We start from the raw sequence: 25,679 nt of genomic DNA on the forward strand, positions 1-25,679 counted from the left end.
TTGGGACAACTATGGAAATAATGTCTTGGACAGTGTGTGCCTTTCTTCATTTTATGCTTCTATTTCTTGTTCCTTAGCTCTTGCCAGAAAGTCCACTGGTTGATCTTTCTAGTTTTCTACTTGAAAGGCTGTGTGGATGGACAACTGCTATCCTTTAATAGTAGGACCTGGCTCTGCGAGGTGTTTATATCTTGAAAGAGGCCAAAATAGAGAAATCATTGCTAAGGGCACAGGAATGGACTGGTGATTAAGAAATTACAAGCTTCATGGAGCTTTCTGATTTGGACCAGTGCCCATCTAGTACCCTCAATACCTCAACACTGTAAAGGCCTTTGAGATACTTGCAAAATTCTATGGAAATCATTTAATTTGAAATGATTCCACTTTATTAAATTCATTTCATGAGAACTTAACCAACAACAATATGTTTATTTCGTTAGCAAATTTCAACATACAAAACACCCCCAGCATTTACTTAAGTGCCTTATTCTGCTGCATAAGACCCATTATCCCATTCTCTCATTTTGAGTTCATTGACTTGCTAAATTGTGTAGTCTAGTGAATTTAGATATGTAATATAATACAGAAACAAATTTAAAAGGATGTGAGCTATCTCTTCTCAGTACTATTTTGATTTCAACTCTTTGTTCCTTACCTTTGTACCATTTATTCTTTGCCATATATTTTCAGAAATTTCTTTTTTGGGGGGTTTGGTTTACATTTGAGATGAGGTCACACTCTGCAGTGCAGGCTGGCATAGAACTGACTGTGTCTCTCAGTGTGAACAGAAATTGTGATGATCCTCCTGAGTGCTATCCTACTATTTTTTACAATTTTGTTTTGTAATTTAAATTATCAATTGTGTCTGAAAATGAAAATGTTTGTCGCATACTGTATTTACATTTACTAGGTGACTGGAGCCTAGAGCAAAACAAAAAAAAAAAAAACCCCTAGACTTTGAATCAAGATGGAACTCATATGTCCTCAAACAAAGCTCATTTAAAAAACTATAGACCCTAGAAATTATCATTCCCTTGTTTATTTTGGGCTTCCATAAACATGTAATTAGTCTAATTTGCTCTAGGTTAACGTAAGTTTTCTTTGCAAAGACAATATCAACATTTGTGTTTTACCTGTGCTGGTTTTATGGTGCATGCCTCTAATTTTAATTTTATCTTATTTTATTTTAATTTTACTTCATTAGCAAATTTAAACACATAAAATGCCTCGTTTTAGGGTGCTAGATTCTAGAAGATCCAGAGTTCAACACATGCCTCCCCTATAAAGTGAGTTTGAATTCAGTCTGGGCTATATCATCATCTGTATCAAAAAAAAAAAGAATGAAAAAGAAAGAAAGACAGGAAGAATGAAATAATAATATTGCCTGTAAAATTAAAAAATGCCAGATATTTGTGTTAAAAACAAAAGTTTTGCAATAATTGGATTTTCTTCTTTTCCTAATACACATGACATACATTCTGTTTGTAAAATTTCAATGATTTTGTCATTGAAAGGTAAATGTTTTGATTGTTTCCTAATCTTTTGAATACAGTTCAAATATAAGTTAAACAGTAATAAATCGTGCTACATTCTTCCTAGAACCCAAACTTATACCTTACCTCCTTTCTATTGTAGATATAAAGACATGGATGGGCAGCGTCGCCACAGATGAGGTTACAGTTTCTTCAGAGAAGTAAAAATACATATAACTAAGGAATAATTCCTAGTATCTTAGGGAAAAGTCTTAAGATCTACAAAATGAATATTAACTTAAAACAGCTCATGGAGAATAAACAGTCATTTAACACAGACTGAAGAAACAGTCATTTACACAGAGTGAAGGAGTCATTTGGAGAGAAATGACTTTTCAAAAACAATTAATGGGTTTAAATATTAATTATAACTCCATTTCCAAATGCTCAAGGGTTTACTTAGAGGAATAATCATAGCAAAGGTAACACACAATTAAGCTGAATAGGCAGTAAAGTAACAGCAACATGTCATGGTTTTCAGAATTACATTTACACTCAGATTCTCACTCATCACTGCAGATCAGTGTGTTTAGCTGACAGTGTCCTTGGGAACATGTGATTAAAACAATGTCTCTGAATCTGGTTAGCATCATCCAGCTGCGATCATTACATCATCCAGCTGCAATCTTTGCATCATCCAGCTGTGATCATTTCATGTGTCATACAGAAGCCTAGCTGATACACCACATCATAATACCATGATTCTTAAATTACATCGGTTCAGAAAGATTTTAGTGTCTGGTAGTTTAATACAATAGAATAAAATGATCTATCGCAAAGGATGTAAAAATCAACACAAATCTTGATAGTCTAGTTGTGTTCACTGTAGTAGTAAGTCTATAAAGGCTTCTTAATTGCAAAAGAAATCATGGTACTTTAGTTTTAATTGCCATTCTAAATGACATTCTTTGTTGTTTTTTTTTTTAAGTTAAATACTTATTGACAGCAGAAAATTTCCCCAAACACTAATAGAGTATTTAACATAATTTCATTTATTGAAAAAAATTCCAAGGAAAATAACATACAGCTATCTGAAACTATTTGGAAGAAGGAAAATATCAAAATGTAAATTAAGTTCAATCTAAATTTTATGGTCTCCAATGTTTTATATAAATTTAACACAATGCATATTTGATTAAACTTATACATTTAAATACACTGGTGAGACTCAAGAAATAAAAAGGGAAGCCTGGAGCGCCAGGACAACGATAAAGAGCCCCATGAAAACCAGCGAAACTACCAAGCTTAGCCCTACTCGTAGAAGTTCCCGACGCTTGAAAAATAAGAACACATTTCAAATCAACTCATGGAAAATTAGTACTGTTGAAATGAAATTCAATCAGTTGCAAATATATCCTTGAGAAAACTATTGCAGTTTCTACCCAGAGTTTAACCTCAGCCCTCTTCCAAATTTTGGATTCCAGTTTGAGATTCTCAATATGGGTTCAGAGCAGTGAAAGCACTGCTCACAGTCTTATTAATCTTCAAACGGCCATATGCTCAAAAAGTAATTCCTATAGAAATATGCGGAAGCTTTACCGTAATTTCTCACTTCTATTCCAACAGACATTAAGTAATCCACTAGGGACTTTCTTGGCTGACATGCTTCCCATTATAGTGTCAAGCTTTTATGTTTTTCATTGCTCACATAATAACATACACAATTGTATGTAGATATACTATGAATATACAGCAAACTTTCTATGAGATTTGAGAAAAAATCAAATGATTTTGTAGCAATTTTCTTTCTAAGACAGTAGAAAAGGACAGACATTCCTTTCTAAAAACAATGCTAAGAAAATGAGTTAAATGGGCTAGCCACAGAGGGAATGCTGTAGGAAAGAAGCAGCTTGGGATTGAACCCTATGACTTTATTGTTTTCACAGAAAATGCAATAACTCCTCATTGAGATCAACTGCCCAGTTGCAAGAAGAGTATACCCTCTGCTTTGTTGAGACACGGCTGAATGTCGTATTAATTTAGAATGTATTTGGGGAAGGTCAATTTTTTCCAGTTTAAATGTCTATTTCAGTGGCCCTGATATTTGAAAGGCACAGAAAAAAAATGTTCTGTAATAAGGAACATAAGTCACAAATTTAGGAGGACCATTTGAAAAGGTTTTCCAAAATCAAATCAATTTGTCACAAATTTAAAATTACCAAGAGAAACACAAAATTAAATGATTCTGAGTAATACCACAGTCATGTTTAGAGTCTCAAGTATAGAAATGAATGAATTATTATTCAAATTACACATTTCATTGGCAGATAAGTTTATTATTATAAAGTATTTAAAATAATATTGCATGTTTGATGAAAAGTTAGTACAGCTGTAATTTATATTTTATCATATATCCAAGTAAAGAATGGAATTATTTTCACTGTATATTACATGGTAAAACAGACTAGGTAAATTAGGTCCTAATTCAGATATAATCCATTGTTATACTGAGCCAATTCTGGGGGAAATGTGAAGTGAAGTGCCATTAGTGTCAAGGTCCACTGCCTGACATTGTAACCAAGCATCTATCAGTTCTCTTAGAGGAACTGATCATGGGCCAAACTCATGATCTGTTGAATACCACGAGCCCTATGGAACCTGGGAGCACAGCAGACCAGGGATACATATTTCCAGGATGGAACTATAAAAACACATAACAGAAAAGTAGGTAGGAAATGGAAAAGCAGGGGTAGGTATGTATGCAAAGCATCTTTAAAAAAAACTTATTTTAAAAGAAAGGTAAGTAGGTTATTTTTTTTCAAAACTGCATAGTCCATGATTATTTATACATCTGATAAGTGTGATTGGGCAATATTTTTTCTCACTCTTAGCTCCCAAGGAAATATCATATTTGGCATTGTTTGACCATTCTGGCAACTTTCGTCAAAGTGTTACATGTTCTTACTCAGGTCTTCTCAGCTCCCGTGTGCATGTTCATATCACTACATGACAGTGCTGCTAACTGCAATGAAAGCCGACCCAACTGTAGAAATGTTAGCCCGTGAAGAAACATCACTGAACCCATGAAAGTGGTACCACTCCTAACTAACGTGGATCAGTTATCGTGAGTAACTGGAGATTACACAGCGTGTTGTTTCTCCCAAAAATAAAACCCTGATTGCTAAATGCTTCCCCATTAAAAAAAAAAAAGGACCCAAAAGGCTCCTCAAATTATACGCTGACACATTAGCAAAATGGTAAGGGGAAGGTGGCATTGGGTACAGTTCTGATAAACATAACAGTGTTAGGAATGGGAAGGTGTTTAAGGGTTCCACCACCATTTCTTCTACTAAAGACAAGGTGATTTTACAATGTTTCCAGTTCATGTATCCAAATCATTTAGAACTTTCCACAGTTTTAGCCATTTACTTTCATTAAAGCAACTGAGCATTTGATCTGATGTAAAAACAGTGATTATGTCGGTTGGCGAGTCTAAATGATGTGACTCTCATGTGAGAAATCGTGTTTCTCTCCACCTCTCTCGTCCACCTGCTCTCACCTCTGATAGCCCCGTGTTCTTCACAACCATCTGCAACTTCTTAGAAGTTTAATAAAAATTAATTTTGAAGTACCAGCCAGTTCTCTTTAACTTCCAGAGTGTGTTCTCTTACTATGTGAAAATTTAGGATTTTTACATTCGATAAATGCTTTAATGACACAACTGAAACTTTCATATCGACTTCTTTGCTCAGGATAACTGAGGAGAAAAAAAAAAACCTAAGTTGTCTTGAAATGACATATATGCCTTCCGATATTCAGAATTTAGGGGTCTTTTTCCTTTAAATTCATTTACAAAAGCCTCACTCAAATCAATTTAAACGTAATTGAAAGATGATAACAAGTCGAGCCTCTCTTTAAACAGAAGACACGTACTGTCGACCTGGCAGAGAGAATGCAAAAAGTAAGACCTAATAAATTTGTGTTTTACTCATCCTGGGTAGTGCAGAACTATTGTTGGTGGCAATATGGCGGACGTGCAGGTGAATGCAGATCTTTCCCATGCTAAGTGCCCAGATATTACCTACTGTAAATGTTTGGTTTGAGAAACTAGATGGATGACTTGGAAATTTAAAAAAGATTTTCAATATAGCTAATTAATTAAAATCAATTAGGTTAATCATTTGCTTCCTTTGTGTGATTTATGGGACACGGGTTATTTTGATTCTATCCCTATGTAAGTATTCTGATATGTCCCCTTTTGAGCTGACTATGAAATTTGATAGTAAATTTCCACTTGTATTTCAGTTTGCATTTTACCTACAGAGGTACAACATTTTAACAGGTTTAACAAAAATAAAAGGAGAATGCATGGTGTGTTTTTTTCAAATTTGTTCCTGCAGACATTAATTGTGTATGAAGAACTGAAGATTTATCCCAAGATAATAAAACCAATAAATTGCATAACTAATCTCATTAAATGAAAGGGTGACTATTGCCCAACAAACACACACACTGTTTCTCATACCTTACCTGGAAAGAGGCTTTATTGAACAGAGCTGTAAAATTATATTTTAAGTTGAATTATTGAATTTGCACAAACATCTCTACAGTTGTTTTAAAAAATCAAGCTTTGTCATTTCCACTACATTTTGTTGTGCTTTTTATATTAATATTTGCAAATGCTGCAATTTAATACTTAGATCCCAATTACTTGCATAATCAGTATTTTTTTTAAATCCTGGGGTGTTGAAAGAACAGATAATAATAATATTCTTCTTTAGACAAAAGTCTTTTTTAAATGAAGTTAAAAGTTGTGATAATTTAAGGAAAAAGATCTTCAAATTGTCATAACCAACAGGTTTAAGTGAAATTTACAATGCATTGGAAAACTGGCTGGTTAAAGTTATGGTTTGTCCTCAGGTAGCTCAAAATCATTTTTACAGGTTTTTGTTTTTTTGTAAAAGTGTTTTTTAATCTTGTTAAAATAATAAAATAATATTTCACAATTTGCACAGAGTCTGACTAAAGGGCAGAGGCCTATTCCCCTCAGTGTTTAGAATAAAGGCAGATTGTTTTCAGGCCCAGTTCCGCGGCAGAGTTTGTATGCACGGCAATCGCAAACATTTCCTTGTTCTCTCTAAAGGCAAAGCCAATCTCATTTGAAATGGAGGTTAGAGTAAAAATCACTTCTGTGTTTTACCACCTTCTGTGCTAAGTATTATCTCAACAACCTTTTGCTCTGGTTGACCCATTAATAACCTGGAAGAAAAAAGTGTTGCTCCCATGTTTGGTCTCAATGGAAGTTACTTTCTATGGACATTAAGCCGAAAGGCCATGGCTGTCTAGGAGGTGAAACAAATAATCTTGTCTGCGTGGGTTTACGCAGCACGTGGGTCCTTTCTTCTTCAGAAGCGGCTAGGGTGTCTTGCCTGTAATTTGCACATTTAGGCTGTGTCGTCTGGTTACAAAATAGTTTTACACAAACCATTGTTAGCAGTGCAAGCTTCTGAGTTGAAAATTATTCAGGCTTGTTTCATTGAAGGCACTTGGTTTCCATGGCAATTTATAAAAGATGGTGGTTTGGTTTCTTCATAGGAACAGATGACGTAGTTTGGGTGTCAAGTGGCCGCAAGCAAACTCCGATAAGCCTGTGTAATATGTAAGCCCAGGTTTACCATCCTGGATAGCAGTGCATGCAAAAAGAGACATCATACAGTTATCTAGCTTAGCCATGGGAGGGAGAAAAAAAAGAAAAAAGAAAATAACTACAACAAACAGTAACAACAATAACAACAACAACAACGACAACAAAACCCAAACAACAGTAAAAGTGGGGTGGGGTAAGGCGGGCAGGGATATGAAACCTTTAAATAATTCCGAGTTTGGAGTATTTTCAAGGAAGGGTAACAGCCAAGGTAAAAGGGCCTACATTTATTTAATTCTCTACATAAAACCTTCTTGAAAGGAAAATAAACGCCAGCTCTCCACGTACCCTGTTTACAGTGAGGTTTTTGTTGGCAGGCCATTAGGTTTCCATGGTAACAAGCAAACTATTCATTTGAAACAAAACCAGCCATGACTTTGTGCTTTGACGAGGATTTCTATAGCTCTTTTTCTTCTTCTTCTTCTTTTTCTTTCTTTCTTTTTCTTTTATTTTCTTTTTCCAGAGTTCAACCAGATGAAGCTGTAATCATTTTAGCCACAAAAGCACCTGAAGGGCTCTTTTGTACCCAGGCCAAGAATATCTTCTATATGTAGTTTGGAATAAGTTATATTTCCATGATGTCTTTTTTTTTTATCCCCAGTGCTTAAAAAATGTTGTTCTTATTATTTAATTTTTGAGTCAGTAGTCAGTGGAGGAATCTTTGGTAGTTTGTTTTTTTTCAGTGTCCATTTACAAAGACTCTTTCTTCATGCCAGTGCCTGGTGAATCATTTATAGCCTCTGCCAGGATAAGGTCACCTTCGAGGGCTTAAGATCGAGATGAGGATGATAACTGGAAAAAGCCATATATGAACTAAGATCCCAACAGCACCATCCACGGAATCTAGAAATAAAGAAGATAGGTACCCAACACTGACATTAAGGCCATAAACATTCCATGACGCCATCATGAATCATTCCATCAGAATGCAGCGTTTCTGATCTAAAGAAATTTAAACCGAGGAAAATAATTTGGGAGAAAACTAGGTTTTGCATTAGATGTCATTTTATTTTGAAGGCATGCAGAAGGAGGAAGCAAGCTGGATCTGCAGTTATCAATATGGCAGACACATATTACTGTGGATTTACTAATTTAAAAATCCCATCCATGAGAATGTTCTAGAGCATGGCAACAAAAGCGAGGCAGACTTTCCCAGCCCGTGACTATGCTCATTCCTGCTTTCTCTTTTTTCTTTTCCCATTTGGAAAGTTTACCTCAATTTATCAAATTGCACCTATTTAGTTTTGATTAAATATGAAAATATAAAATTTGTATGCAATGTAGGCATGGCTTTCGTTTAGGGTAAGGTTAGCTTCGCTGTAGGTGAGCTGTTCTGAAGAGAATACATGATTCTCTGTGTTCTAAGCAGACTGTGTTTATGTGGGTGCCGCTGAGCCTTTTCTGAAATAAAAATCCAGGAAGTTTTTACAAAATGTGTATCTTCAATGCTGAGTTTCATAACGAATGACCACAGCTCATTGCCACTTTTTTAAAATTTTCAACAATGCCAAATAATGGAGTTAATTATGCCCATTAAGCTGTAACTGCATTCTTGACTTTCACTGTGTAGACTGTAATAATTTTTCCATAAATATATTGGGTTGAAGAGCTCTGGTGCATTGAACCCTTTAGTCACATAGAATTTCAATACACTTTGAATATACTAAATTATTGATGAATTATTTGTGGAAATTTAGCTTGATTACTCCCTCATTGTGTGATCATAGAATTGAAGTTTCCAGATAGGTCTAAGAAAATATTGAAGTTAAAATGCATTCCAACAATGATTCTGAATACATGTTTCAAATGGATAATGTGAGATGAAGACTTAGGGGCCCAGAATACTCTATAAATATCATTTTATATTTATTTTAAAATGGGCCTGAAAAAAAACTTGAAATTTAAGACACCATTAATGTATAATATCTAAACTATTCTTAGATGAAAATAAAATTATTTTACAAGATCATGGGGTAGATATGAAGTAGATCGTGTCAGAATAAATAGTGCTATTCCATTACTAAATTCACCTACTAAATTTCCATATAATTACATCTGTAAAAAGAACAATATTAGCTCTAGAAAATTCATATTTCAACTATTTGGACTTAAAGGCACCTTTGCTACATAACTGACTATTATGTTTATAGATTTGTCAAATCTTTTAATAAAAGTTTTCCACCCCCTGACAAAATAGCATAACTTAATAAATTTTAAATCTGTTTTTTAAAGTCAGTGATTTAGTCTTACATAGAATTAAGTAGAAATTACTATCATTTTGTTGCTGAAAATATAGCCACATTGCACTTGCCATTTGATTTAATCATAGCATGAATGATTCAGTCAAAAATAAAGTTTTAACTAAAACTAAACATTTTCTGAGAAATGGAAACATTTTACTCTAATAATTGTTGTATCACATCCACATGTATCAAGTGGTACTCAAGAAGAGAAACACTTACTCTTAGTTGGTAGGTCTTGTTTTGCACATTCTCCTTCTGCAATTGACACATCGTCAATGGCGATGTCACCTTCTATCCCAGGACCCCGAATGCCTTCAAAAATTAACTACAAACATGACAGATTTATTAGAGTGGTTTTATTATGCAGAAATGTATTTCCTCAGTTTTCTCTAATCACACAGCACAACTCTTCAAGAAATATCTTAAGGAGCAAATCAATATGCTTTTATCAGTATTTTTTTAAAGTCTAGAAGAGAACTATAGCATACACTGTCGAAATGCTTTGATAGTTTGCAGGCACAGAGTACAGGCTCCTCAAGCTCATTTTACTCACCTTTGGACTTCCTGCTGTAATTTTGCTTTGGAACTGTACATCTAAAACTTGATTGTATATAGGAACATAGACTAATAAATTAGAATCTAGTCAAAAGCCCTTGAATATCCAGTATTTACAATAGCTGAGTACTGAGGCTGAATGAGTGATGTCAGATAAAATTCATTATTAATTCTGGCTATGATAACAAAAAAAGCCATGTTTACAAAAATTTAATTATTTACTCTTGAAGGAGACCAGACCTTTAGAATTGTTTTTTTTTTAATCCTCAAATTTTCTTTCTTCCAGAAAAATAAATTTCTTTACGTGCTAAAATGTAACCTATGTACTTAGCAATTTATACTTTCAAAGAAATTTTGAAAAAATATATTAATTTGGTCTTCCCAAAGAAACATTAATGTAATAAATTACTCTAATGTAAGATAATACTAATGTAGGCTGAAGAGATGGTGAAGTGGTTAAGAGCACCGGCAGACCTTCTACAGGTCCTGAGTTCAAACCCCACACGGTAGTTCACAATCAACTGTAATGGAAACGGATGCCCTCTTCTGGCATGCAGTTGTACATGTAGGGAGAACACTCATACATAAAATAAATCTTTCTTAAAAAGATAACAGTAATGTATGCATTTTATAAAGCTACCTTATTTTAGTAATATTTGAGTGAAAATGTGTTTTACAGTGCAACAGGTTTGCCCTTATTTTTGGTTTATCTTTGAAAGTAGTTCATTAAAGATAAATTTAAGATTATCCTTAGAAAGTTTAGGTTACTTTCACTAGGCTCACCAATACTGCGTGGTATGCTGTGATCATTTTCTCAATGAAAGTTTCCAATTAGTAAGCAAAGACTTTTGTCTTCACGCCTTTTCTTAGACCCCTGCCCTTTACCTACAGGCAGCCAGGTAGACACTCTCTGCAACTTAGTAAGGGAAATGTTTTGTGATGTCTTAATTAACAGATTTAATATTTTAATACTTCTGCTTTTCCTTATTATTTATTCATGATAATTAAAATTGTACAAAGCCATCTCTGGAGAATATTCCAGATAACCTGCATCACTGAAGAGAAGTACAAGGGCAGGCTGAAGTTCAGAGACTCAGAACCAAGGTTTCAGTTTATGGATTTTGAATATGCAGATGAAATGGGCAAAAAGGAGTAATTTTATATGCTGGGAAATAAGAAGTTGTATTATTGTCTGGATTTTAAATATGAAGTGGTCAGAGAAATGCTGGCAAAGTGGTGGGTGATGTAAATAATTTGGGTGGCCTTAGATATAGGCCCTACGATGTGCTGTTATAAGAATAGGGTTTTATTTTATGTGTTTATTTTATGTACATCATTGAATATGTTACTGTACAGATTTCTTGTGGGCTGTCATGTTAATTTTAGAGAGCAGAAAAAGTGAGAAGTGTTGTATGTTGGTATAATTATTAACTATCCACAATTGTCTAGACTTTTCTTACAGTTTCCCTCAATTACTTGGAATTTAACTTTGAACAGATGACCATAGTTAGTAGGAAGAGAAGGACACCAGCTGATAGCATTTATGGAGGAAGACACGGGGCTTACAATGCGGACGTGTAGAAGAGGATTCTGCATTCCTTATGTGAGGCTATGCTTTATGTGAGGAAGTGATCTAAGAGTGAAAGTCCACTCAGGGCTAGGTAAGAAAGTCTACATGTGCAGCCATTTGGGATTTAAACATCAGCATCTGGAATCAAATTCTTCATTGCAAAGGTTTGCTAGCATCAGCTTTAGTAGTATACAGATTTTCTTAGCTGTAAAAAGTGGCTGGTTTCCTTGAAGTATACAATTATGTTCACCTAGTAAATTCTCATTATCTATAGTCAGGGGCCAATATAAGTCAATAGGATTATATATAAAAATAAAAATGAAAGTAAACATATTCTCAAAATCGTCTGCCACTTTCTTGCAGCTGCTTTCCTGGGAAGCTATATTTTAATTGTAATGATCCATCACTATAAAATACTGTGTAGTCATTGCCTTCTAATACTGATCACTCCTCCTGATTCAATTATTTCAAAATTATAAATTTTCCTTTATCAGAGTTGCAGGCTCAGGTCTACGTTTACATTGAAGGCAAAGTCTTGAATCAGTAGAGATGTGAAAGACACTATTTTTATGGGTAGATTGCAAGGGAGTGATGGGGAGAGACCATCTAAAATAATTTAATATGTGTGCTGTCTGCTTACTAGCAAAAGGTCGTATTACATGCTTAATTTACAAATCAATAAAAACTGAACCGTACTTGACCAAGAAAGAGGGCTGTCTATCTCTAGAGCAATTTTTATAGGACTATTTTATCCCTTCAAGATACTGAATTAGTGGGTGGTAATAAAAGTTGGCTGATTTGCAGACTCATTAATGTCACTGACATTTATAACTATTGATAATATCATTGACCACTAAATGTAGCAGGTTGATTTTTTTTTTTTTTGGAAACCTAGCATAAGTCTTAAATAGGAAACCTCATCCTTTATTGATATGATAACAATGTTTTCTTGACAAAACTCTTACTGCATGTACAGTGTTTTTAATAATTATTTGTAATTTTGTGATTATTGGAAATCCAATCCTGTTGGGTACAGAGATCTTACAGTCTCAGAAAAATCAGAAAGTCAGGCATGGTTGCTTGACTATTTGTAATTTTGAGAGTTTAATACAATTACAGCATTTCTCTCCTTTTCTTCCTTTGAACCTTTCGATAGATCCCTCTCCACTCTTCTTCAAATTCAAGTCCTCTTCTTTCATTAATGGTTTTTCTCAAGCATCTATGTGAATACATGTTGAAAGATAATCTCTTGTGCACTGTGTCAAAGCATTCACCTGTCAATAGAAAAGCCTATGGCCAGTGATCTGAGTCAGGAAATAGGAAGTGGGAATTCTAGCAGAGAGAACGCAGGGGGAGTGGGTGGAGGAGTGGAGAGATTCTGGGATGCAGGAAGGCACAAGAAGGATATTCTCCCCAGAGATAGAGGAAGACAGTCATATGAAACCGAGGACCAGGTAACCAGCCACGTGGCATGATATAAAATAGAATCAATAGATAATTATGGAATGAGCTAGTTGTGGAACATGCCCAAGTTATTGGTGGAGGCATTTATTTATATATCAGAAAAACAGGAGGTTACAGATGGCACCAATTACATATTCACTTCTATTCCTATATATCAACTGCTCAGTAAGTAGGCTAGGTGTATGCTTTATTTTCGGGACAGTTCATTTGGCCCTGGACAAACCAATGGGGTGATCTTCCATGGAGAAGACCACCTCTCCTGCCTGCTCCCAGCTTTCCTCAGTTGCCTGTAGCTCTTTGTATAGGGTTGAGGCTTTGTAGGCATTTTCCTGCCTACTTTGTCATGTCTAATGGTGTCCTAGCTGCTTGGTTTGTGATAGTTTACTACTGAGAATATATCGAGTGCTTTTGAACTGATAGGTTCTCCAAGAAGCATTTATTACACTATGTTTATGCATTTAATTGTAACTGCAAATTAAAACACATAGGTCATAGTAGATTTATTGATGATATTAAGACCAAGGTCTTGGGGATGAATATACGTTACAGAAAAATGTAGATTACAAAAATCTGTTTAGTTGTACTTGCCAAAGAGTGTGTCATATTTGGCATTTCAAGCCTTTATAAAAAATATGTCTTTGGTAGCAACTTTCAAGTATAAAATCAAGAGACAGTCACAGAACATTGAATTTTATGTTTTCCAGTGTAGATGATATGAATAAACTGCAAATTATATTCCCTCGGAGAAGGAAGAATCTCTGTTTAAAATGCTGTATTCTGCCACCCGTTTGAAAGTTTCATTATTATTCTACTATTTCACTGCCGTGTTAACAATGTTCCTTATTGTGCACTTTTGCAGTGTGTTTGGCTTAATGGATTCAAAGGAGTTAATAGCATGTGGATATAAGGAGACGGTGCCAAGGTTTGGGTTTCCTAAGAGATAAAATTATGTAAAACTGACTTTTCCTACATGACCAGGTTGACATTATGTTAAATAGTTCCTTAGATAAAAAAATTTACAATTTAATGTTTTCATATAGCGTGCATAGAATGCAAACAAATAAAGATGTAACAAACACCTCATTAGAGAATTAACACTGAGGCTGGAGAGATGGCTTAAAGGTTAAGAGCCCTTGCTGCTCTTTCAGATAAGCAGGGTTCAAATCCCAACACCCACATGGCAGCCCACGGCTATTCATTTCCTCAGTTTCAATGGAGTATAGTCATTTCTTTTGGCCTCACTGACAGAGGCATGTACATGGTGCCCAGACATACATGCAGGCAAAACGCCCAAAGATATAAACTATTTTAAATTAAAAAGTAATATTAACTCTTGGTGGATAACTTCAGATGGAATTTTCACATTATATGAATTTCTGCCTTAAAATTACACCAAGCACACACACTTGCCTCAAGTAATAGATTAATGGTTTCTGACAAATACAGCTCTTTTAACAATGTGCAGTTGACTCCACGGACACAGATAGATTAAACCATTGTCTTCAGATGTCATCACTAAGCAAAGAAGATCTGTGCGGAGAGCTAATGAATCCAAGTAGTTAATGGTTCAAATAATACAATATCTTCAGATATTGACTTCACTGTTCAGGGAAGCGTTTGCAAATGTTCACAAGTATTTTCTTTCTGACAAGAGACAGATACCGTCTGGCTGTTACAAGTTAAATGAAATGTTGAAGTTTAATGGTACAATTTGAAAAAATTATTATGAATATAATTGACAAAAACATGATTTTAATAAATTTATGTATAGCAGTTAGAGCTAAGAATGATATTTATCTTATTGGTTCAACAAATTAACTGAACCATGCTCAACCATTTAAAAAGCTATGAGGTGGTACAATCCACTAGTCAGGGTAGTCTTGGATTCTTCTCTTGAGAAACTATTCCAATATTAACTATGAGTATAACTTTACAAGGTTCCAGTTCAACTGGCTGGATGTCAAGTCTCAAAGTCTTTAATAACAAATTTGAATCAGAATGGAAGACAGAGAAACACAGTAAATTGTGAGCTATAAATGGGAGGTATTTACCTGAAGATTTATTTTGCTATTTATGTATATGCATATGAGTACCTCATATATGTTATGCTGGTTTCCAAGGACACTAGAAGTATTGAATTCCATAGAGTTGGAGTTACAGGTTGTTGTGAATTGCCTGATGTGTGTGCAAGGAATTGAACTAAGGTTTTCTCCAAGATGCATATGTAATCATAACCAATGAACCTTCTCTGCATCCCTTTAAAACATTTTTAAATGGTGAATTCAGCCACAATCATGATATCTGTATCGTTGTCCTGGAATTTGATTTGCCATGTAAGATTTAGACCTGCATGAGAATATGACTTTGGTGATCAAGATTATTTTGAGGTAATTTTTATTATTAGACTGTAGTCATATTGAGAAGAACATGCTCATTAGTAATAATTACTTATATTTAAATTTCTTAAAATATATCTCCAAATATTTAAATGAGAATGCAAGTGTAAAAGATGTTTAATTGCTTTTAGCAAAATAATGATCTGTAAATAGTATTGTTTTATAATGTCTTTTTATTAAATGATTCCTGGGGGAAAATTAGGCCAGATTATAAACAAAGTACAGTACCAAAAGAAGAAATGAGTTATTTTCCTTGTTACATAGTGTGTACATTATAGAAGATTTTACATGGTTAATATTATATTGATTTTGAGTTTTTGTAAGTTTTGCTCTTATCTCTAACATATAGCAAACTTTATTATCCTTACAAGCACTAATGATGCTAAATTAATTTTATGAAAAAGCCAACAAAGAAATTTCAGTATAATAAAACTTTTATTTTGACTCACAATGCAATACTATTTTCCCCAAGAAAATTCATTGATGATGCTCAAGAGACCTGGCAAGTGTGTAAATTTTAATAGGCTTTACATAAACATACTTAAAAGGTCAATCAATAAAAGTACATAAATCTTAGTGAAAGAGAAATTCAAACCACTCATATTCAATTTACTGCTCCAAAAAAAAGTGAGCATCATGCTTTCTACTTGACTTAAAAATATTTTCAAATTCATAAATCTAGGTATGAATGATATTATTATTGCTTACACTTAAATTGTATGACAATACATTAGTATATATTAATGTGACAATGTTTTTTGGTAGGCATGGCATAGCAAAGAAAGTATTTTAAATATCTTGCTACTGTATAAATTATTTCAGAGTTAAAAATTATTAATTTTAAATAATTCTAAGTAACAATAGAGAAAATAAACAAATTAAAAGGGCATATTATGTCAGGGCATGAGTAGGTTTCTTGCACAGTCAAGATTTATGAGATGAAATAAACAGTCAATAGGTCTAGCAATACATTGTGAAATTAAAGAACAGAAATTTCATAACAAAAAATTTGCTTACCATGATTTCTTACTGGTAATTTAGATAAAATTGTACTGATCCAAGTTTTTTACTTTTGGTAGCCTCAAATGAAAGCAATTGAAGTCAGATAATTTTCCCCCACTTGAGAAAACAAATTACTGGAGAAAATAGACTAAACAATGGGGTTTAGGGCATAGTGTATCTGACCATGATGTAAATCCAAGAGATATCCATTAGAAATGGAAATCAAGTCATCCTATGTTTGCCCTGAATAGAGTTTTCAGGTCACTGTAAACAGAACCAGTTTGACACCTGGAAGAAAATCTGACTCTGAAGAGATTGAATGGAGAACCAACACAGACAAAGGCAGTTTAAAAAGTATTACACATGAATGGCCTTTAAAGCATGCTATAAAGTTTTGTTTCACTTAACCATGTCTGGATTTGATAACATTTGTTCATCAAGTTACGCTGATAAGGCTGACAACATATTTGGTGATGTAATTTTTAAGCATAAAGCTTCGTTCTTAGTATTTTAGGCTTCTTTAAAGCACAATAGGAAGAAACAATAAAGTAAATGTGATAAAGCACAAGATCAATGCTAGAGAGGAAGCACAGGAGACAGCTAGTGAAAGAAAAGAGGGATAGATAGCAGGGAGGTAGGGAGGAGAGACGAAAGAGAAAAGAGAAAATGTGGCTTTCTCTAACTCCTTAAAATATATGGATTATTTCTACTTCGAACACATCATTGTAAAAGCTTTACACTACTTCTGAAGTTTTATAAATATCCAGCATCTATTAAGTTAAAATTCATAATGTCTATCACCCAAATTACTAGATTTTCAAGTGAAAATTAGATAATGACCCATAAAGGGGAGAAGAATCAATTTATTAAAGCCAACCAAGACTGATATGGATGTGTATGAGCAGGCAGTGACTCAAAACAGTTAAGTTTTATCTGCTCCAGTCATCAACAAGGGAAATAAAAATATTTTGTCAAAGGACCAACATCGAATTTATATAGATGATATATGCAATTCTAAGATTCAAAGTTCACCAAAGGAGAATAAATGCAGAGTCGCCATTCCCAAACAAGTGGTCAGTGAATATAAAGGTAAAATATAACCTAATTAAAATCAAAACCAATGTTCTAACAGAATTCTCTAAGGATAACATGGGAGAACAAAGGGATAGGAAGGGGTTGGGGATTTAGCTCAGTGGTAGAGCGCTTGCCTAGCAAACGCAAGGGCCTGGGTTCGGTCCCCAGCTCCGAAAAAAAGAAAAAAGAAAAAAAAAAAAAAGAGATAGGAAGAAACTAGCTCGACAATCCTCAATTTTCATACAACAGTGAACCCATAGGTATAGTGAGCTCAGGAAATCACCAAGTACACAGAAAGAGGAGAGCACATATCAGCATATGATAACATATCTGAATCTCAGTTCTTCAAACCATCAACAATGAGAAAAATCTTAAATGAACTCCGAGTTGTAAGAAGTGTGCGCATAGCCAGAAAATCACACTTGAGAACAACAGAAAGACAGGAGAAGGACATCCTCAAAGTTCTAAAAGAAAAACTACTAAGCTATGCCAAGAGGAAATGATTTTTTTTTTTGAAAAATGAGGGTGAACAAATCAATTTTTCAAAGCACAGAAGGTGAAAAGAATCCATCCTCAACAGACCCGCACTTCAAGAATTGTCAAATGAAGTCCTTCAGGCTAATCAACACCGATAGCAGACAAAAGTAGAAACTTCCCGGTGCAATAAATCTATGGAAAAGTCCAAGAAACATAAGGAATGGAAAGCACATTGGGAACCAACTGAACAAGGCAATCCTGGTTACTATATCCCCAAACAAACGGTCAGTGAATATAAAGGTAAAATATAACCTAATTAAAATCAAACAGAGCTGAGTACAGCAGAGAGAATTTCTCCAAGGCTTACTTACATAGACAATTATGAATAAAGTTTGATTAACTTTAAATATTCCTGAATATCTCTGTATGTTCCTGTTCATATGCCTCTGTGAATTTTATGCAAATATCTGCAGATACAGAAACATATTTTCATCAGTAGTGAACCTGTACAACTTTTAAAGTTTAAACAACCCCTTTCAGTTTTGATTACAAAAGTTCCTTACATTCCTTTTTTTAATCAACATGTGAGAAACCAGGTCCAGTGGACTGAAGTTGGCCAAATTAGAAGAAACGGAGACTCATCTATGGAAGCCTGCAATTTCAGAGTCAGACTCTTGCTCTGCCTCCATTTCTTCCCATGTTCAGGGGCAACTGCTTTCTAGAGTTTCCATGCTGCCTCTAGGTTAGGGAACCAGGTTTTCTTGCAAAAACATTATCCAATAAGCAAATTATATACTTTCCTTAATGTGAAAAACTGACAGAAGAGGAGGTTATTCAATAAATCTTATTATAATTTAATACTTTCCTGCACTCAATTCTATTAATTAAATATTGAAAGCGTTTTAGTTAATTTTCTAATGCTCTCATGTAAATTTCTTGCCCCTTCTGTGCCTATGACCCTGTACATGCATCCTGAACATAGGAAAACTTTAGGTGCTCAGTACAGTGTGGCCCCATGATCTCTGCCCTATACCATTTCCATGTTGGCAGAGCCAACTGAGCCCTGGAATTTCTCAGAAAACTTCCTGTTATGAGGGTTCCGGTAATTGAGGGTGACTGTGGATTCTGTGCGTTTGAGAGCAATGGTATTCCCCAGTATGTAAGCAAGAAGGAGCTGCCAGGAAGGACTCCAGAGGCAGCAGCTCAGATGATATATGGGTGAGCTTTCCCAACAGTGACATTTCTATCTACAGCACCTGAGTGCTCCCTACCTTGGGAATCATGCACAAGAAAACGGGCTACTGAAAATGCAAATGCACAGGGGAGGTAAGGCTGTTGGAGTCTCTCTTGAAGACGAGGAGTTTGCATGATAGTAAATGATACTTATGGTATTGTCTGCACTCTGCTGTGGCTCTATAAATAGGTCTTAGAGCCTTCTTTTCCCAGACCTTCCCTAATACCAAAGGCTGGTTCCTTACCTGCATTAATCAAACCCATTTCAGGGCTGTCTTCCTGAAGCTGTGTGAGTTGCTAGTTTGATGCTGAGAAGTTTGCCTAATTCTTCTCTAAAAGGATATACCAAGGAAAGAAAAGAGTTCACGGGAAGAGAAAGAGAAGCCCTGAGGTTGAGCAAAGAGAAGACAAAAAGCCAGCTACCTCAGCTCCGGTAGAGATGGATTAATGTGAGTAGGCACTGGTGCTGCTGAACCCAAGGCCAAGGGTCCCTCAGCTCACCTGCCCAACAATACCTTTGTGTTGGATGAGTTCAAGTGTAACGAGGATACACACTCTTTCTGTGTCATTGCCAAATTAGGAAGCATTTTTGAAAGGATGGCTCATCCCTGTGGTACGCTGAGTATGGCTTCATCGAGTAACTCACCCAGAATTTCATGAATAGCAAACTCATCATTGGAATGTTCCAGGTATTTTACAAACTGAGGAAGAATTCCTTTCTACTGTCATCCTCTTTGAAAACAACAAAGAAGATATCTGCTATTTGGATATTCTAAGGCCAAAGGGCCGCCCTAGCTGAGTCCGGATTGGCAGATGAACTATTAGTCATATACATGGTGGAAACTGGATCCTGGTAATGAGGAGATCCAGACTCTGGTTATAGAGTACGTTTCCTGGGGCGCTTGGAACATATGACCAATCAAGACAAGATCATCAAGTGAATATGTCTTGTCACTTAGCTGCCTGTACCCACCCTCCCCCTGAGCTAAGGGTAATTAAAGGCAACCGAACATTGAAAAACTTTCTGGAGTGGACATTGTATCCCCTTTAAAATATAACTTCTATATCTTTGACTTAACTAAAACCCAAGCTTGTCAGTTACCTTCTACCAATTGCAAAGACATGTATTCATTTTGTTTGGTTAGATTTAGAAGCTCAATTTCTCCTGCAAGAGAATTTTATAAATTATGTTACAAGAAAGTACATTCTACCAGTATTGTACTGGCTTTCTAATTTGAGTTTGTCACTTTTTTCTTTTCCTCTTCTTTTTTTTAAAAGTCAATGAATATATGAGTTCCTTTAAGACACGACTTAGGATGAGCATGCTTGCCACAGTTAATCTTAATGTATGGTTTTGTATGGTTTCATCATTGATTTGCTCACTTGAGTATGTAAACCTCTCCTTGTTTATTTAGACAGTTTTTAGTAAGACATATATAATCTGATAACACACCCAATACCCATGTATTCAAAACTTCAGACTGATATTTATCACTTCTCCCATGTCTTTAACATGGTTTTTCTCAGACATTTTATTTTTTTGGTCAATGAGTTTAAGACAAAAGTAATCATATGTTTCTGAATCTGACCTCGTCTACCTCCCTTTTTTTTGTGTAAACCAATCTGTAGTTCAGGCATTATTTGACAATTTGTAAGCCAAAATTTCTTAGTCATTAATGTCTACTTCAAGATTTCTACCATGAAAACTGTTCTGTTCCTGCTCACATCTTAGTATATCCTGAAATCTCTATCATCCCTGTCTGCCAGGTCTGCAGGTTAACCTCCAGCATCACTTACCACAGAATTTTTACTAAATCTTCCAGTCTCTCAATGAGACAGAAAGCAGGAGTCGCTTTTTTTCAACTAGTATCTAAGGAAATAAATGATTGTCCTGGAGGAACTTAACAAATGCTCATTAAATTTAAATAAATGTCAAGAAAGAATTGTCTTGAGTATAACATTACCATAACGTAAATCCTTATTGTATATGTATTTAATTTAACCATTTGTGATGAAGAGGAAGCCCATTTAGAAAGCAAAATATTTTAAAGAAATTAGCTTCAATGTCCACACACACACACACACACACACACACACACACACACACACACACACTTTAATATTTGTTGTACTTCGAGTTCTGCCCTCCTAAGTTATTTCAGCGTTTACAACTGTATTATCCTTCATAGATGTAAAACATTTCTGTGCTTTCATAGTCATATGATTCCTTGTATTCTTAATTTCTTATCCCCTATTCTTGCAAATAGTTTATTCATTTTATCAACTTGGTTAGCTTTAGAATTCAGCCTCTCAAAGAGTCATGGTCCACATTCAATGAAAAAAATTGTGTAATTAGATCAGTCTGATTATCTATACCCTTAAAAGTAAGCCATGAAATGCATTCATGTTATCATTAAGTGGATTTGAGTATTTTAAAATAAGGATAAAGCCATAGACTATATTACATGTCATTAGACTTTAAAGATTTTTATTATTTTGAACAAACAATAATATTTGGTATATATCGGCTAGAAGTGTATGAAAGCATAGGTATGCATACATACACATTCATATACATATGTTGGGCTATAGTTATTTAAATCACTAAATCCATGCTTCCAACTTCACAAAATTGATTATAGATATATAATCTTTGATAAGGATTATTAACATTTATTTCAATTAAAAATCTTAAGTCATTAAATTCTTGATATCTTTATAAACGCCGCTTTGCTTTTTAACTGAAGTCTAACTTCAGTTTACAGAAAGAAAAATAATTTGTTTAAACTTCTTGACTTTGATTAAAATGATAAATAACTGAAGTAGAAAACGTGTTTCAAATTCCATGTAGAATTATCCAACAAATTAGATAGAGTATTGATGCCCATTTTAGTGAAAATCTGCATTATTTTCTGTAGGAAATAAAATACATACAAATGATTATATAGAAATAGATGACTATGCAAACATGAGTATGGTTTGTTTGTTTATTTTGTTTCATTTTTTCCCTGAGATAGGTTTTCTCTGTGCAGTTCTCCATGTCCTAGAGTATGCTTTGTACTCAGGCTAGCCTCAAACTCAGAGATGCATCTACATCTGCTTCCCAAACTGCAGGATTGAAGGCGCGTGTCACGATGCTAGGCAATGCCTCATGTTATCATTCTACACGATAGATGCTAATACAGATGCATCTGTCTTCATAAAATAGCTTTTCAAAGTGAGGATAAACTTTTATTCGTCTTATACAGAATTTGACTATTAATATTTTATTTACTGCTTCTTTAAGATATGCGTTTAATGTTGCACTGATGACACATCAATCTATGAGTGAAGTTATTTCTTACCTGAAATGAAGTAATTGGATATATATTAACATGAGCTTCATTCCATCGTTGTCCTTTGTTCCCACTCGAAGACCATAGAGGATTCTCTATTGTTGTCTGCCCTTTCAAACGTAGATATACATTTAAAACACCTAAAATAACAATGGGAGTTTATGTTGTATATTTGTGTGTGCTTCAAGTTTGTTTCTCCTTGGTCAATCATTTACAAGCATTTAAAATTAAATCTTGCAGAACATCCTAGTGTCTTTTGCTCTCCTCCAATTTCTTATCTTGGTATGATGCTGTGATCCAATACACATTACACAATAAGCACATTACATTGCCTAGAACCTGAAAGTGATATGTTTCCAGAATGACTTTGCTGTGAAGATTAAGGTGGCTGAGGCAGACAGGCTGGTCTAGACTATCTTGATGCGTTCTAAATGCAACCACAGTTGTTATATGAACCAGGGAAAAAAGCATTTTGATTCAGGAAAGAAGATGGGCTTTGTGAAGTATGTTTTCTACTTTTGAAGATAGAGCAGGATCTACCAGTCAAAGAATACAAGGCAGAAGAAGAGGTAGATTTTTCCCAAAATCTATCAGAAGAATACCCCTCTTAATTTCAGCACAAAGATCTTTTACTATTTATTCTGTTTCCCAGAACCAGAAGAGAATGCACTTAGCCTACTTTGGGGCCCAATTTGTTGTCGTCTGTTACAATAGCTGTGGAGAGCCAACACAGCATTTACTCTTTTACTAAATGGTCCACATGCGATTTGACCTTCATTTGACTTGTACTATCATACTGCATCTTTCTCTGAAAGAAATCACATTTGTTTTCATCTACATCTCATTTTTCTTCTGAAGAAAGTATTGAACATAAGAGATAGCTTTTTTATCTCATCGTTTAATACATCTATTTAATTTTCTATTTTGTACACACCAAAAAAGCAGTGATAACAATAGTTTTGATAGAATATAATGCATCTTAGGACTCCACTCAACACCTCTTCAAAGTACTTATGGCAAATATTCCACATTACAAATAAGAGCATTTAGGAATTAAGCAATTTTCTCTATGTAATGTAATGAGAGAAGAGCAGAGGCAGGATTTGAATGCAGAGCTCAAATTTTTATGTCCTAAATCTGTATGCTATCAATATTTTAAGAGATAATTTTTAAAAGTCTACTGCACTGAAATATTGTATTTTATTATTATGTTGAACAGAGATCATGTTATAAGAATACATTTTACTTGCTAATAGATGAGACTGCTTTCATCCTAATGTTTATTCCTTTAAGTACATAGATGAAGATAACATATGTGAATTCATCCATAAAACAACATGGATTTTTATTGTGCTCTGTTTCTTGTTTTCATGTTCTACTTCAAGTTTTTCTATATCTTCTCTTTAATTGTAGAGGATATTTATATATTTCTACACACAAATATCTTCTCCCACAGTATTTACTTTAATGTCCATGGTGTGAATGATCCTCTTTAGTTGTTAAAAACATCACCCGTTATCCAGTCATTATATTCTAATGCCACATTAGAACTTTCCTTAACAACTTTCCTATTCTTCCTATTTCTATTTAGCTTCTCCTTTTCCATTATACACTATTCCATCTCTCAATTTGTTTTGTTTCATATTTTATGTATATTAATAAAAACTGAAAATGTACTTAAGGTCAGTGAGCCTTTTTCAACAGCTATGCTTCTCTAGGTTCTGTCTCTGCATTTCTCACACTCTCTTTTACTTTCTGTCTCCATCCCCACATTCTTTATCCCTTTAATACTTCTCTTTCACATTTTAATGTGGAAGTAAGATGTAATATTTTGATTAATCTTTAAAGGGTATTGATCTTGCAACCATATTTGTAAATGGATTGGCTAAATGTTAAAAGTGACAGTTTTATGTATGATAATTATCATTAGAAATAACAAATAGTGAGGGTGAGAAATCTGTCAAAATTTGTTAGAGATTATAATTTACTTTGGTGAAACGCATAATTATAAAAATTAATAAATGTTGCAGTTTGGTTCTAAATGCCCCACAATAGAGTTTGTGACAAAGTTTTTTCAGAGTTATGCATATGTGGAAGTGAACAGATCATGAGAATTTTGACTTAATATATGATTAGATTTGTATTTGATGAAGTGATTGGAGCGTGAGGAAATAGACTAAGAGATGGAGTCAGCATGCAAGAAGTGGGTCATTCTGGGCTGCTTCAGAAAAATGCGTCTTGTCCCAGCCTTTTTGTCCCCATCTCTCTGTGATTCCTGGCTTCCATGAGGTGAGTAGATTTTCTCCAGTCTCCCCCTCTATCATGTTAGTGCTTTACCATAGGACCTCAAGCATGAAGTCAAGTAACACTAGACAGAAAATTTGAAACAGGAGCCACAATAAATCTTTCCTTTTCCAAGTTGTTTATTTTAGGTGATTTGTCACACACAAAACAACTGACTAACAATGATGTTATATAAATAATTATATGGCATTGTTTCTGCGTTTAATAGCTTTTGTCATGAATATGCCTTATTCTATACATGTTTACAATTTCTTGATTAAGAAAAATGTTAGCATGTAGATTAAATTCACACTAGTTATTTATTTTGTTTATGATTTAAACGATATTTTGTCAGTAGCCATAATAGGACAAGCTAATAACTAGCAGGTGATCTTCCTGAGATGGCCTGCTTTGGATTATAACATAATCCAAGACAGATTCATTCTTACAGGCAAGGCCCAGGAGAATTCATTTTATATTTTAGGAAAGATTCCTGCTATTAATATGCTTTTCCTGCTATTATTAAACATATTTAACAATCATCAGGTATTAGTCCACCTATTTTGAGCAGAACTCTGAATATCTACAAAGATGTACTGTCTCATAGTGATGCTATATAGAGAAATATGACTTCTTAAGTCTTAATGATGGTCCTATAAGAACTCCTAAAATATATCAGTGATTATTAAGCTCTTTTATAGTGGGACTGCTATTAGGTCCTTTTCTGATAGTCCAAACTGCAACGAGAAATCTGTCAGTCTTCCATGTGTTACCAGTTAATTCCTCTTAAATAGTAACCAGACTTTCTATTACTCAGAGCACATTCCAAGAGGTTGTAAAACAATTAAATAAAAGGTCATAAAAAGAGAAC

At 34.4% G+C, this 25,679-nt stretch overlaps 1 protein-coding gene across 4 annotated transcripts in view; it reads right to left on the reverse strand.

The window, feature by feature from the left end:
- Nucleotides 1–5,987: 5,987 nt before the first annotated feature.
- The window catches only part of Mdga2 (MAM domain containing glycosylphosphatidylinositol anchor 2), an 802,265-nt gene continuing 782,573 nt past the window's right edge, over nucleotides 5,988–25,679 (reverse strand). For 2 of the 4 annotated variants that reach the window (XM_032907846.1, XM_032907845.1), the window contains 3 exons: nucleotides 22,535–22,665; nucleotides 9,639–9,744; nucleotides 5,997–8,019 (listed from right to left, as the gene is read on the reverse strand). In XM_032907846.1, the coding sequence (XP_032763737.1) occupies nucleotides 7,931–8,019; nucleotides 9,639–9,744; nucleotides 22,535–22,665 (326 nt within the window). In that variant the 3' untranslated portion in view covers nucleotides 5,997–7,930. Of the gene's footprint in view, nucleotides 8,020–9,638; nucleotides 9,745–22,534; nucleotides 22,666–25,679 lie in introns of all 4 variants that reach the window. The other 2 variants (XR_004388487.1, XR_004388486.1) reach the window with 2 other exon arrangements.

This window comes from Rattus rattus, chromosome 7 (assembly GCF_011064425.1).
Source record: "Rattus rattus isolate New Zealand chromosome 7, Rrattus_CSIRO_v1, whole genome shotgun sequence".
Lineage (NCBI taxonomy): Eukaryota > Metazoa > Chordata > Mammalia > Rodentia > Muridae > Rattus > Rattus rattus.